Consider the following 15,466-nt stretch of genomic DNA (forward strand, 5'->3'; position numbering starts at 1 on the left):
GCACAGTGGTTAGATAGCCTACAACAACTGAACGAAAAGTAGGGAACACTTAATTAGGTTAGAAATAAAGCAAGTGTGTTATCAACACACATGTGTTGGATGCTGGGCAAATAAAAAAAAAATTAATAATAATGTACTGTAATATATAAGCTTTTATAAGAGTTCCCTCAATAGCAACCATATCAAAGAAATGTGCAAAAAACAATTTGCTGATCGGAAACCTATTGCTTTCTATTTTGGGTTCATAATTCAATAAAACTAAAAGAACGCGAGCCATGCATTTCTTTTTAATACACACAGTTATCAACTCTTGGGGTGAAATCTCTGACATTCTTTGTTGTCGCAAACAAATATAGCAATTACTGATAGCATTATAACAGTGGCGTATAAATTAGGACTCGGGGGATAGGTTAGGGTTAAAAAAATATATACATAAATGCTTCTTTAAAAAGTTTGGAACACTACGTCGGCATCCTTATGTAAATAAGTCTTTTTATTTCATTTGACAAACACCCTCTACAAACTTTGTTTGCTGATAGCAATGTATACTATCCGTTTCTTTGAAGAACCTATAAATGCGGCTTAAAAATGAAAATAAATTCATTTTGAAATCAGTTTACAATGGAGTTGTTGGTAAGTAGAATCATTTTGAAGAGGTGTATCGACCTACTTAAAAAAAAGAAACATTATTATTATTAATTTGCAGAAGTGCTTAATTTGCGTACTTCTGGCCATCCAATGGGCTGTAGCCCATCCAACATTCTCCGACTCACCAGAGCCAAATTTGAATAGACTCTTTGGTTACATTGGTGGCATTGTCAATGAAGGAATAAGGCTTCACTACCCTCAGCACCAAAGTGAAGGTGGGCAATATGACGAAGGACCTTGCGGTCGTGATGAAGGACAATCTGCTGGCCTACCACCAAGCGTTGGAGTATCCAAATATGATATCATAGATTTAAAGGCTGGTGCAAAAAGTTGAAATGGGGCTACTTCTTCACACATTATAACGAGTAACTGGTAAGAAGCAACAAATGTCAAATGATTTTCAAAAGCTAAAGCTATTACATAATCACTTCTTTAATTAATTAACTATTGCTTTAAAAATGTCTCAATCATATTTTTAAAAGTTTAAATAAGGCGTGTGAGTGATCCATCGAAAGTTTTTTTATTGTTCAATGTGGTTAAGTCTTTTAATATAAAAAGATGCTTTGCGGTTTTTTGAACTAAGCTTAGGACTTGACTTGGAAGTCATTCAGATTTCCTTTGGCTGGCAACCAACGTGACGTCGAGTGGCGCCTTACTTGGTTTCCTAGAATTCGCGGTGCGCCCTTCTACTCGATGAACGCTTCACTTTCCCCGCTGCACCCCATCTCCCTACCGCCCCCTCAAGCTCCCATGTGCGTTTGCCTATTATTTGTTCTCTGTTTTTCTTGGCTTTGATTCCTCTTCGGCCGTCTGCTGCCCGCAGACTTGCTGAGCAGCGACTTGGTCTTGGATATTGGTGCCAGTGGATGGTTGGAGGGAAGGGAACCATAGTGGTAATAATATGCAAAGAAACCGTTTCCGATCCGATAAAGAATTGACCAGGATCACTTATCGGTTAGAAAGGAAAGATTGAGCAAGCAATTTCTGGAGACTCTTACGCTGTGAAAGTTGATTCTTACCGTCATGCCGTTTAGGTTTTGTTAGTTTTACTTTCTTTATGTTTTTAATATTTTCCTTTAACCAATGTCTAACGATATGACAACGAAAGGTAACAGGTATTTGATAGTCGATAAGTCCGGGGTTGTCGTTCACCCTTTGTTTTAAAATTAACTTCATTTTATATCGGATAAGAAATGAATCTATTCGTTCTCTTCGTATTTTGTGGCAAATCATCAAAGCTGCACACGAAACAAAAGACAAATTAAACGCCCATTAAGACATCAATTTTTCAATCAATCAATCAAATCGCATCCACCAAAAACCCCAATATATGGTGGTAGTGGTAGTAGTGGTTCCGCTTATTCTTGACACAAAATTGATACCAAGAAAAAAATCGCATCAAATATTTATGCGTAATTATTATTATTATTTTTTTTTTTTTTTGTTTCGCACGGGTCCCACGGCCATACCTCCCGCCTAACCGACCGAGGGGCGGTGCCGTGCATCGTACGGCGAGAAGATTCGCGAGAAGATATAGACGCGATATAAAAAAGAGAACAGGAACGAGAAAATGAATATAATGTAAAATAACTATATTAAATATTACTGTTAGTAGGATCTAATTATGTAATAAAAAAGTTAAAATCGATTGCAGAGAGTCAAGATTACAGATAATAGGATAAAGTCTATTATAGTCAGAACATAAAACAGGTGATCCGTACTCGAGAATCGGACGGACTAACGAAATAAATAAGGTTTTAAGTCAAGTAAGGATCATCAAATTCCTTAGACCACCTTTTTATAAAACCAAGCACACCCCTGGCCTTATTGAAAATAGACGAAATATGGTCAGAAATTTAATTTCAACTCGTGTTATTCTTTCCAAAGAGCATCCACTTAGAGTGTAAGTCATGCGTATTGGGTTGGCACGACATACAGTCATAACTTTACACTTGGAGCCATATTTGAAATCGATCTAGATCGGATTGTAAGTCTAAATGGCACGAAGTGTCCTTGCACTGGAGGCATAATTTAACAACGTCTGCGTACATAAGTACACGCGAATGTTTTATTATTAAGGGGAGGTCGTTAATGAATAAGGTAAAAAGAAGCGGCCCAACATGACTCCCTTGTGGGACACCGGATGTGACTCGGAGAATACAAGATAAAGAATTTTTAAAGAGGACTTGTTGTGTCCTGCCATTCAGATAGCTTGAAATCCAATTTAAAATATCAACAGGGAAACCTAAAAGATCAAGTTTTCTTATTTGAAGGTAATGATTAACAGAGTCAATTGCTTTACTAAAATCAGTGCAGATGACATCTGTTTGATGATTATTTTTGAAACCCTGTATTACGAAAGAAGTTAGCTCCAAGAGGTTAGTGGTTGTTGATTTGCGTTTCATAAAACCGTGTTGACACGGTGATATTGTGATTGATCTACAAAGGTGCTGCAAATGAGGAGTGATAACATTTTCAAAAATTTTTGGTATAGCCGACAATTTAGAGATTCCCCAATTTGGTCAAAAAGACCAAATATGATTTTGCGTTTGGTTTAATTGCTGTTCGGTTTTTTTTTTTTTTTTTTTTTTTTTTTTTTTTTTTTTTATTATTTATTTAGAAGCGATGAATCAATACAATGCAATAACAGTAACATAACAGCGCAATTAACATATAAAAGATAGAACCAAACCTCTCACTAATCATGTGAGGACTTACAACTTTGTCTCATATTTCGAGGGGGTCTTTAGGGTTGTCCAAGTGTTTTGGCGAAACCCTTCCTTTTTAATCTCCTTAGAGGCCTAGCAGGGAGTAAGCGTCTAGCAAGTATACTGTGGTGTCGTCTTAGTCTATCACTATATCTGCTGGTGTGCCTGGAGATCTGCTCTTCCACTGTATGAAGATTCAGATCACGGTGAAGGGTAGTGCCACGTACATAGTATGGGCAGTCTGTAATTGCACGCATGGCACGATTTTGCAATACCTGAATGCGGTTGTAGTTGGATTTTGCTGCGATACCCCAGATCTGTATTCCGTACAGCCAGATCGGGGCTACGCAGTGGACGTAGACTGCTCTTTTGGCTCTCAGTGTCATGGTGCTTTTTCTGTTTAACAGCCATCGAAGTTGTTGCATCCTTTGATAACATCTCCGAGTCGTAGCTTTCAGGTGCGGGCCGAAAGTCAACCGTTTATCAAGGGTAATCCCGAGGTACTTAGCCTGTGAAGGTTGATCTAGGATTACACCTTCCAGCTCTATGGGTGCGGTGACGGGACTTAAGGTCTTCAAGGTGAAGCAGGGATTGATGGTCTTTTGCGGATTGACCTTTAAATTCCATCTTTTGCACCATGCAGCCAGAGTGGTGAGGTACTCTTGGAGACCCCTTGCTGCCTCGTTGCAACAATTAGAGCTGTACAGCAGGGCAATATCGTCAGCGTACGTAGCAAGAAGGGCCTTCCTGGGATCTGCCATATGATAGGCGTTTGGGCAGGGCAGATCTGCAGTAAATACTGAGTAGAGCAACGGTCCCAGTACGCTGCCCTGCGGAACTCCAGCTCTCATAACGCGGGGAATCGAGTAGGAGTTTCTGACCCTGACCATGAATCTCCGATCTTCCAAGTATGATTTTAGGACTCCATAGTATGGTGCTGGGAATAACTTTTTAACTTTGCTGATAAGGCCGTCATGCCAGACCCTATCGAATGCCTGTTGCATGTCAATGAACACAGCATTGCAGTATTCCTTATCATCAAAGGCCTGAAGGATATGTTTTGTCAGTCTGTGTACCTGCTCCACAGTACTGTGTCCCTGACGAAAGCCAAACTGATGATCCGGCAGGATACGACGCTCGGTCATAATGTCATTTAATCTGTTGGCAATCAGTCGTTCCCATAGCTTGGATAGCGAAGATAAAAGACTTATGGGTCGGTACGATTCAGGGCTCTCTTCAGGTTTACCAGGCTTATGTATCATTAGGATTGCTGCCATTTTCCACTGCTTTGGGAAAAACTGCACCCTGAGTATGGCATTATATATCAGCGCCAAGTAGAGAATTGCTCGAACAGGTAGTGCTTTTAGTGTGGCATTGCAAACGTTGTCGATGCCAGGAGACTTCTTTAACGGAAGAGATTTGATAGCTTCGACAATTTCCTCAACCCTGATGGGCTTAATGGGTAGTGACATTTGCAGAGGTGTCTCTAGGCTATCAAGCGTCTCTTGATACTGCTCCGTTGTAGCGAATTGGAAGTGGGTGAACCTTGTCTCCAGATGATTTGCAAAACAATTAGCCTGCTCCTCTTCATTTTTAGCAAGTTCGCCTCCCGGACACCTTATAGGAACCTGTCTAAACGGCTGTCTTTTAAGGGACTTGGTGCATTTCCATAGCGAGTATCCAGCATCCACTGTGTAGTCCATACTAGCTAGTTTCTGCTCAAAAAAGTTGCTTCGAAGTTCTCTGAGGACGTTTCGTAGTTGCTTTGCAGCACGGTTCCATAAAAGTCGGTCCCAGGGGTCTTGAGATCGGATTGCTCGCCTTCGGAGTCTTCTTTTCTGTGTCAGAAGCTCTCTAGCCTCTCTTGTCAAGACTATCCCATATGTGGTGCCTATCCGAGGGACGGGAGAAGTAGAGACAGCCGCGGCCCTATGTATGCTTTCAGTTAGGTTGTCAACAGCCATTTCAATTTCCTCACCAGAATTAAGCGTGGTGTTCAGCGAAATAAGGCTCTCCAATTGTCGGCTAAAGGCAAGGAGGTCAGTGTGTTTGGTGACTAGCCTGGGACTTGGATTGACATGAATACTGTCTGTCTCAATGCTAATGATAAGAGGCAAGTGATCAGAATCCAAGTCCCAGCTTTGTGTTATAGTTGCTAGGTGGTCTGGTATACCATGATACACTGCGAAATCTATGCATGAGGGCGTATGGCTGGGCACATACGGATACCTTGTCGGAGAGCCAGTTGCGAGGATCTTAGCTCCAGTCACGGACAAGGCTTCTGCTAGTTCCCGCCCGCGAGGTGAATTGCAAGTGTCGCCCCAAAGCCAGTGGCGGGCATTCCAGTCGCCACCTACCAAGTACCTTTGGCCGCAGGCGCGTATTATGTCAGTAAAATGTCTTTCCTCGATTCTAGTACTTGGGGAGCAGTAAATAGCGCTAAACTGCAGGTCCCCGAGTCCTGTGGCTACTTTTACTGATGACAATTGTATGTGGCGTGTCTCAATGACCCTTTGTGGAAAGTGGCGAAGAGTTGTCCTCACGAACACCGCTACTCCGCCAACACTATTATTATTAAGGGATGGCCTATATGCTGGATAGTACGCATATCCATATATCTTTACAGTTTCCCCTCTTTTGAGTCTTAGTTCAGTCACAAGAAGGATGTCTATCTTTTTGTTGTGCGCGAACAGCTCAACATCTTTGGCTTTTCTTGAAATGCCGTTAGCATTCCAAATAAGAATCTTTAGTGGATTCATAGGGAGGCTGAGACGTTGTTAAAGAGCTGGGGCTTAAGTTCACTCCCAGCCCATTCTTTTAACATATTCGCTAGTTCAAGAACCATTTTTTCAAGCTTTTCCAGTCGTTGATTGGTTTGGCTTTTATACTGTAGTTGTTCTTGCTGCTGCTGTTGCAACCACATAAGAAACTGTTGGTGTTGTTGTTGTTGGATCTGCTGTTGCCATTCCAGAAACTGTTGTTGTTGCTGTTGTAAGAATACTTGCACATCAGATGAGTTATTCTGCTGTGTATTCGATCGGTGTTGCTGCAGTATTTGTTTCGTTTGTGGGTTGTTTAAGCGTTGACGCTGGGCTGGTCCGTCCTTGGAGGGCGCTATTTTTGGGTATCCTTTTACTACTGTAGCATAGGATACTGCTCTGTTTCCACCAGTGCCTATAGATGGTTGGCTTTGGGCAAAATTAAGCTGTGGTTGTGTCGATAACTGCTGTACTGTTGATTGGGTGTTGTTCTTGCGGTAATTGGGCTGCAAGGCAGGAAGCTCTTGCCGGTCTCTAGGAGAGTGATGATGGGTGTTCTTATTTAACCTGTTTCCATTTCTTGCAGGCCCCATAGATCTGCGAAGAAGCTCCTGATACTTTAGGCAACCTTTGAAGCTAGCCGTATGATTTTCAGAGCAATGGTAACATGTGGGCAGTGCGTCTATCGGTCGGGTGCATTGCATGGTTTGGTGATTTTCGCCACATCTGGCACAATTTGGGTGTCTGCGGCAGTATTTAGCTGTATGGCCGTACTCCTGACAACGACGACATTGCGCAATTTCAGAAGACTTTCTCATCCTTTCAATCCGTATTTTCTGTCGGCAAAGGGTCTTGACATGGTAAATTTCATTAATTTTTGCACAGGGCTTTATATTAATGAAAAAGATGTTTAGTTTTTCGTCCTTATTAGTCCTAGAACTAGGGTTGTGAATGTGGAGCACTTCGTAGCCTAAACATTTCAGATCGGCGGTTATGTCTTTGTTTGATGTACTGTGATGTAAGTCCCTTACTACAATTCTGTGTGGCTTATCTGTCAGCATTTGGTAAGTGTGAAACTGAATACCAATGTCATCCATATGGCTCACTATTTTCCTGTAAGTGTCGCTGTCTTTTGGAAATATTCTGACCGTTTCCCCTTGATTAGCTTTAACGACAACGTTATCTAAGCTTGTCTTTTCTTTTATAAGCTCAAACAGATCATTCAAGTTTCTGATATTTACAACAATTTGTGGTGGTTTTTTGTGATCATTAAGTTGATTGGCTGTATTGTGTGTTTCCTGCAAGTTTCGACCAGTATTGGAACCATCGAGTTGAGAATCATCCATATGGGCACTGTCAATATCAGCACCCTCTATCATCATGCCTTCCACGCTTTCTTCGTTAGTAGAAATATCCGTGTCCAGAATGGCAAACCTATTATTAGAGCTTATCTTCAGGCTAGTCGTAGGGGGCGAGTGTAAAACTTGGCTGCTACTCCCTCTTTTCGGGTTGGAGATGGGGGACAAGGGCTTTCCATTTTTCCTTTTACCCGCTCTCTGATTTTGGTCATTTAATAACCTTCTGGCAGCATCGCTGAGATTATCTTCTACGATTCCGGAGTTTATCAATGTGGAACTTTCCTGGTGAGTGGATCTTGTTCCAAGGCACGGGCTGCTTATTGCGGCATTTGCCATTGTATATATGGTGCTGTTATTGGCACTAGTAAATGTCACCGTTGTTGTGGTGACGCTACTGCTTTGAGTTACGCTGCTTGTAAAGCGTTGAATTGCTGATCGGCACTCGTTTCTAATCTCGTGAGGTAATTTGCCAGCTATTGAGAACATTGTTCTATGGTTACTCTGCTTATTTAAAAGCTGGGTGTCATCAGAATTGTTCTCATCCATTGTCTTAATAATAATTCTTAATATTTACAAAATAGCTTGCTTAACTGACCACAAAACAGATCAAATACGGATCAGTTTTGCTGATAAGCATAGATTTTATTGCCCCCTTCAGCGGCTTTGCGCGGGGTGAGGGGAATAAGTTGCCCGAAGGGCAGGTATCGTAGCTACACCGCACTTCGATTAACGCTTTTTGTTGTTGGCCAGATGCCGACACCGCACGAAGCAGCGCCCGAATGTACTGGTGAGTGCTATTTTAAGCACCCAAGAAATTGCAACAATAAAGCAAAATAGATCACTTTTGCATACGCGCGACACAACCGATCTCTATGAATGCAGATTTTCGCTGTTCGGTCTTGTTAGCTGATTTATTTTGGCCAACCTTCGTCCCACGAACCAATGGAGGGTGGGAGGCAACTTGCCAGTAGACTTGTTTTATTGTTTATGTTTCCAACCTTAATTACGCGCGTGTATCTTAACAATTTAAATACCGAAACATGTCTTCCAAGCTAATATATGGTTTTCAATGAAAGATGATAATCTCTATTCTGGGCTTTGTGGTTGGGCTGGAGTCCACTTCCAGTTCCACGACTACCACCAGTATGAGGTCTGCCCCTTATTGTCAGCCAAGTGGAGGATATGTAGCCCCCCAATATTTAATAAGTCATTTAAATTATGTATATGTATGTATATATTTGATCCATAGTGTCGGATGCATGTGGATTGCTGCTCGCGAATGTGCATTCAAGTGTCAGCGGAGTGTCGCTAGAATAAATGCTCGGATTTTGATATATTAAAACGATTTAATAGAGTGGTAATATTAATTTTTGGGTGTTCATAAAAATGTTTGTGCTTGTGGCTTTTTAAAGTGTGCATTCCTAAACAAAAAAGTGTTAGAGCTCTGCCAAGATTTAATGAGCACTTCGTCTGCTTATTCATAACGTTGCCTAGCAATAGTACCCATTTTTCTATTGGCTGCCCTTTACTGACACCGTTCATACATATGCTAAATACAAAAGGGAAAAGCATCAGTTTAGTTTTAGCTTTGGAAACGTAAAGATGTTGATTGCCCGACTTGGATTCTTGTTGTGCTCATTGGGCCTTGCAACTGCCATATGTCAAACGAATGGGGAAAGTGTAAGTTCCCAATATACTAGAACCTATGCCATTTCTTTAATGATGTTTTAACTACCAGTGTAAGTCGCATGCGGATTGCTGCTCCACGATGTGCCTGACCCAACTGGGTCAGTGTTCACCCAAAAGGGGAGATCAGTGGTAATTACTTGCCGTTTGTCTTGGGCCACTAATCAGAAACTTTTGTTGCATCACCTCATATTGCCAGCTTATACCCTTTCATCTGGTTACACATTCATTCGACCGGCAATAAGAATAAAGCAGTGCCGCATCAACCGACAGTATGAAGTGAAGTGTTTGGCTGCTCACAATCATCTTATGTACGGCTGCTTGTGTTTGCCAGCGTTTACGCTTACCAGCAAACAATATTTCCGCCCACAAACACAGCGAGACATCTGAGCATTGAGCATCGAATCGAGCAGACAATGTGACAAAGCGGCATCAATGCGATTTTTTCTGCTCATAGACATTTGCATTGACAGACGATGGCGACGGGTGTTTATAGTATGGGTTCGTATGGTATGGGATTGATGGTGAATGGTGGAAGCGAGTGTCTCCGAGAGATCCTTTTTCCCCTTTCAGTGCACACAAAGCGCACACAATGAGTTTAGACAGCGATTGTTTGGCTTTCTTGGCGCGTGTTAGCCGCTTCCTTTGTTGTTGTCACGCCTCGACTTTCCATACACATACATATATACATATGTACAAGTGCTGCAGTTGGATCAACAATGGCCGAAAAGACCCATTAAAATATGGCCAACTGAAGCAGGCATATATTTTTTATGGCCGTCCCCCCGAAACTATGCCACATAAAACTGCAGTATAGGTTACCCTTTTCACGCGATCTTAAACGACCATTAACCGCAATCTGCCGATTTTATGTGTTGTTTTGTCCCCCTCAAAAATTGATTATTTTTGCTAACTTATCGTCTAGTTTGTTTGGCGCACGTGCCAAATCCACCAGGATCTACATGGAAATCGCATTCATAGTTGAGTGTTTCTGGCTGCATCGAATATTTATACAAGGAATTTCTTTGGGTTTTTCGATTTTTCCATTTGAAATTCCTTGTTTCCCAAAATGAGGTTATTATTTGGCACTTACTGGCGCTGCCGTATTCTGTTTTTCTTACCCAACCCAAAAAAGGAAAACATCAAGAACTGCGGAACCGGAAGATATTCGGGGCATGCAGCCCCCCAAAGTGGGGTCGATTCTACCAGCACCCCTTCTCCAGCGATAAGAGATGCCAGCTTGATGAAGTTTTTGGCGGCAATTCCTGGCAGGAAATCACCGATGTAAGATGAAAATCGATTGCTTTTGGCCATCAGCGAATTCCATATGCAGATTCATTGGCCTAAAAGTATGCAGCTCCAAGGAAAGGCAGCCAATTCATCACACACTTTTCATTTCCAGCGCGGAGCGTCTTTAAGGCCAACTTTCCTTTAATGGCTTATGCCATTGGATTGTGTAATGTATGCAGCTGTGTTAAACTTTTACATTGCACGTGTCGGCAGACACTTAAATGTCGAATGAATAATTCCGCCTGCCACCATCAGACGGCAAAGTTTTATTGCTCTTGGCACACGAGCGACTGGCGGGCACTGAGTGCTAAGAAAAACACAGAGCAGGTGCCGCAGGATTGCCAAATAACTTAAAGAAATTCGCAATCTGCCAGCTGCTTAATTGGAGTTCACAGCAAACTAAATGATGGCCAAATCCGTCTTACCGGAAGTTTCTTGCGTAGAGTGCATTGCACTGATTCGCCATTGAAGACGGATACGTGGCGTATACGTGATGCGGACAGTGGCCAATTGACTGACTAAGCAGGCAGACCGACTTATCAGTAACGACCTTTCTGCGGACTTTCAAACATAAATACCTACTCACTGGGAGTGGAAGGTTTATCAAAACGAAATGTAAAATATTCAAACAGTTTGGATTTCAAGTACGTGACTAAATACTCTTAATGTACATAAATATAGTAGACAAACTCCTGTGAAGCTATAAATGCTTTAGACAATAAGAACAATGAACCTTTTCTTATTATTAAAAACTATACAAAATAGTAATTAATAAAAAATGAACTTATGGTGTCAACGTCTCGAAAACCCTATTTCATTTTCAAACGACAGCATGCAGTGGCTTGACTTTTCCCCATTAGTGAAGTATTTACAGCTTGAAAAGGATTTCTTTTTTGTAGGCATCACATATGTTTATATTTGCATTTGTGGCTGAGGCACAAAAAACAGGGATTTCCAACGAGATGGTGTGTGTTTTGCGAGTCTGGCCGGGGCCATGAAATTGATTTTAAATGCGGAGCTGACTAAAGAGCGAGAGACAGGATGGGCAAGGTATACAGTGTGTCAAAGGACAGCGCAAACAGTCGGCAGCGATGATGATGATGATACCCGCGCCGTTGAGCCACCGATGTCGTTGTCCTCGGATGAAACCGCACGTATGACAAGTCGTTAGTGCCGACTTAACTGGGAAAAGGAAAAGCCACATGAGCAGCAGAAGCCGCAGTAGCAGCAGCAAATCAAAGCGAGTGTCCATCAACATTATGAGACTCTCGCCAGAATCCGCAGACTGGGCGGGAAAATGGAAAAGCGGAAAAGCGGAGAAGTGTCAACGCTTGTCAGGACGACCATGACCAAACGGAGCCTTTTTGTGAGCATCGGGTAAAACTCATTATATTTCTGCATGCCGTTCTCCTTTCCTCGTTCATATTTTTATTTTTTCCAATTGAAAGCGCCGGCCCTTTAATGTTTGTTTCAGTTTCAGTTGCTGCTACTCTTTTAATCGCAAACACGCATACTTATATAATGCAAAAAGAACTGTATGAGCAGAGTGTGCCACTGTCAGGCAAACGCTTTGATGTGTCAAGCGTTCGATATGAAGGCGGAGAGCGAAACCCGTAAACTCGGCACGAAATTAATAACACAGGATGCGAAATTTGCATTCAAAGGCGGTCCACTGACAATGTAATCGGAGTATCGTGGACCTGATCCCCCGGCTTTAAGGCGACCTTTGGACGACTTTGGAGGCGGAGTGCGAGCACCAGCACCCCCTCATCGGGAAAATTTGCATTTATCGACAGGAGGTGAGCGGCGGTAAAGTCTCATTAAAATGTAATTACCCATTAAATGAGCGACCAGGCTGCTTGACTTCGTGATTTGTCCACTTTGCTGTTTTTGGAGTATCGGATTTTTGTTTCAGTATCCGGCCCATCTTTGTTGCGAGTTGTTGCCCCGTTAATTGAATCGGCGAAATGACAAGCAAAACGATTCCTTTTGTATGCCCACGGGCAGCTGGCGTTGTCCACTTGGGTACTCGTTACGCATACGCTCCGTGTGCCACACAAAACATGCCCCGTGGCAGTTGCCGCACATCGAAACAAAGCAGCCACTCAACGGGCACATGGAGAAAAATATCATCGGAAATGGACATCAATGCATATTTATTTCGGAAACAAATAAAATGCCCTACAAAGATGTTGAAAATAATGTCAATAGGACATCATGTTGGTAAATCGATGGCTTTTACATAGACTAATTTATTGCACTACAACACTAACTAATTAAACACATTTTGAAAGTACAATTAGTTTTCGGTGCACTTTCACACTTGATGTTGTTTGACATGCCCACTTTCTGTCCATTCAAATTGTTATCGTCAGCAGTTTCATTATCATCGAGAAGTTTGCTCTTCGTTGTCAATCTTCCTTTTTTTTCTGTTTTTATTTTAGTTTTGTGTTTTTGAATTCTGGGAGTCGGTAAGGCGTGACCCCACAAGCAAAACAAAAAATGCCAAACACAAGTTTCCTTTTTAGTACTAGTAGTTTCATTTTCTCATTTCCATTTCACTTCGATGGTCTGATTCGATGTCTGCCGACTTGACAGTTTGTTTGGCCCACTTTCGGTTGCTAATTGTCCGGAGAATGACAACTGAAAGTGGCAAAAAAAAGTTTTATGGAAGAATTGATATCCCCAACTATTGTAGTAAGAACTACAAGTTTCTTTAAGGTGCGGTTAAACACAGTTTCAACAATTAGATCGAAAACTTACATCTAAAAATATTCTAACTCTTGACGCTGACTGTATTGACACTGGAAATATAAATATTTAAATCTAATTACATACGCAGGTCGCCTAAATCATTTTTCTATGTTGTTCGAGAATATGACACAGACGGCGGCAACAGCGGAACTCAATATGGTGTAAAAGGATTTCCTTGTACGAAACATAAGCCTAGCCATTGCATATTAAACATGCACACACATTCGCATTCACAAAGTGCCACAAAAGCCAAGTTAAGTCCGTTAGAGAACCATTGCGCATACGCAATGTGGGCATTCGGGTGCCGGTGTGCGAGCTGCTGACTGTTTTAATGAAATTATCTGTTACACATTGGCCCAGAAAACCCATTCTGTTTTTACTTATTAATTCAATTTTTCCCAGCAGCAACTCAATTTTGGGTACCACTTTTGCGGCTTCAGTTTCCGTAGACAAAGTTAACTAAAAAAGTTATCCTTTCCCCGAAAAGCTCTTACATCTATGCGATTTAGCCGTGCGGCTATGTCGACGATTTGTTTGCAATCCAGTGCCAGCACTTATTGCAGATGCAGTTGCAACTCCCGGTTGCCACGCAACGACAGCCAATTAACTACAAGTCCCGGACAGAAAAGCAACTCAGCCGAGGTTCTGACCGCGTGTGTGCTTTTGGCTGGCTGCCAGTTCTAATTACCCTTCCGAGTTGTCTGATTTCCAAGTGATTTTTTAATTAACAAAGCTGCAACCGCTGCCAAAGGTGCGCAAACACACGGAGCGAGGACACAGCTCGATTTCACCGACAAATTGAGAGTGACATTTGCCTAAACCTAATCCCAGTCAGTCAGGGGTTTCTACATGGTTAAGAACTGGATGTTGCAAGTAATTTAAGGGGTCACACTTTGCTCTCTGCAACGATTACTCTGAATTACGGACCTTTTTTTTAAACAATCATACAAATACTCGCATATTTATGCAACTATTAAGATAGCAACCAATCAAAATATAGCCAACTAATTCTAATATACCATTTTGACCATATTTCTGACGGTTATTTTTTGAGCCCCAACTAGAGTTCACTAAACATCCCACTTTCATTTGAATGCAACCACAACCGCACTGAACGCTATGAAAATGCAAATTGCTTGCACTCACGTGCGGAATTCGAAATGATGCGAAACATTTGAGGGGAAATGATTTTAGGCCCGTTGCTGCTCTGCGGTTGGCCATTTTTGAAGTGATTATCATAATCAACCATAAATGATCAAGTAATTCAATTCATGTGGGTATGGGTTAGTACCAGCCCCCCATTGCAAATTTAATTCTATTTCATTTTTCCGCTTTCCAAAACGACATCATTAATCACGCTGGGAACAGACGTTCATTCATTGTTGGCCAGAGATAACTGTCAAAAACTTTAACTATATTTTCAGCATGACAAGGACAAGAACGACGACGAGTAGGATGTGCCTGCCTTAGGCAGACAAGTTGGCCAACAGCAAATTACGAGTACGTGCCGCAGGCGACAATGAGAAGGAATAAAAAACTGGGCAGCCCGGAGGCGAAAACTGGAAACGCAATACATGTACATACATATTTGCTCTGATTTGGCTTGGCTTTTCTTCGGCTGCCTGGTCAGCTGAAATATTATACTCGGATCCTGTATTGACAGGCGCAACCAGTTGCTGCACTTCAATAAAATCAAATTGCCATTCAATTTGGACTGTCAGTGGCGACCACCTATGCTCATGGCCGAGTGCCCATTGTTATTTTTATTTCAGCAAATTGAAAGCACTCCGCTTAATCCCGACGCCTCGAAAGGCAGCTGGAAAACCAATCACCACTGAACATCAATTAAAAAAAAAGTAAGAAAAAGAATTGGTTGTGAAAATAAAAAGCGTACCGAGAGCTTACAATCTACCGGGATTTACTTCAGGCACTCGCTTTCCTCTCGAAAGGAAAACGTTTCTGTTCCCCCTAACTACCTTAAAGTGATCCAATTTCCAGGAATTTAGGTTTGCACGGTGAAGTATAACTTCTCCTTACTCAGAAGAGTACATACCCCGCCCGTATCCTAAAAAAGATAATAGTGATTAAAGTGGCTAGTGATCCTGGTCCAAAATACCTATACAAAGATTCCTGTTTATCATTTCACCATTTTGTTATTGATCTTTTACTCCGCGGTGCATTATAACATATATGTATATATACCGTCGTGTTAAGTGAGTACCACTTCTGGGAATATATCAATAAAAATCAATTTAATCGAGAT

The 15,466-nt window shown here is 41.8% G+C and overlaps 3 protein-coding genes across 4 annotated transcripts, besides 2 other annotated features; all 3 read left to right on the plus strand.

Moving 5' to 3' along the window:
* The first annotated feature begins 597 nt into the window (after positions 1-597).
* Positions 598-15,344, plus strand: CG43060 (uncharacterized protein). 2 transcript variants are annotated; one of them, NM_001260050.3, is made up of 3 exons: positions 598-633; positions 707-1,020; positions 14,628-15,344. In NM_001260050.3, exons 1-2 carry the CDS (start codon positions 622-624, stop codon positions 980-982), a joined length of 288 nt encoding a protein of 95 aa, NP_001246979.1. In that variant the 5' UTR covers positions 598-621; the 3' UTR covers positions 983-1,020; positions 14,628-15,344. The 2 variants fall into 2 exon arrangements, with proteins under 2 accessions (NP_001246979.1, NP_001246980.1); NM_001260051.2 differs by lacking the exon at positions 14,628-15,344 and having other exon boundaries at positions 707-1,149.
* Positions 2,088-3,161: a mobile genetic element.
* Positions 3,218-8,359: a mobile genetic element.
* Positions 8,541-8,830, plus strand: CG43618 (uncharacterized protein). The gene is made up of 2 exons (NM_001260052.1): positions 8,541-8,657; positions 8,723-8,830. Exons 1-2 carry the CDS (start codon positions 8,550-8,552, stop codon positions 8,783-8,785), a joined length of 171 nt encoding a protein of 56 aa, NP_001246981.1. The 5' UTR covers positions 8,541-8,549; the 3' UTR covers positions 8,786-8,830.
* CG43061 (uncharacterized protein) lies at positions 9,047-9,433 on the plus strand. The gene is made up of 2 exons (NM_001260053.1): positions 9,047-9,153; positions 9,212-9,433. Exons 1-2 carry the CDS (start codon positions 9,076-9,078, stop codon positions 9,293-9,295), a joined length of 162 nt encoding a protein of 53 aa, NP_001246982.1. The 5' UTR covers positions 9,047-9,075; the 3' UTR covers positions 9,296-9,433.
* Positions 15,345-15,466: the final 122 nt, after the last annotated feature.

Source organism: Drosophila melanogaster, chromosome 3R (assembly GCF_000001215.4).
Source record: "Drosophila melanogaster chromosome 3R".
Classification (NCBI taxonomy): Eukaryota; Metazoa; Arthropoda; class Insecta; order Diptera; family Drosophilidae; genus Drosophila; species Drosophila melanogaster.

Coding starts and splice junctions, on each gene's coding strand:
- CG43618 (NM_001260052.1), top strand. CDS start 8,550: ATGATAATCTCTATTCTGGGCTTTGTGGTTGGGCTGGAGTCCACTTCC. Junction 8,658..8,722: donor GTCAGCCAAGTGGAGGATAT/GTAGCCCCCCAA, acceptor TTTGATCCATAG/TGTCGGATGCATGTGGATTG.
- CG43061 (NM_001260053.1), top strand. CDS start 9,076: ATGTTGATTGCCCGACTTGGATTCTTGTTGTGCTCATTGGGCCTTGCA. Junction 9,154..9,211: donor GTCAAACGAATGGGGAAAGT/GTAAGTTCCCAA, acceptor TTTAACTACCAG/TGTAAGTCGCATGCGGATTG.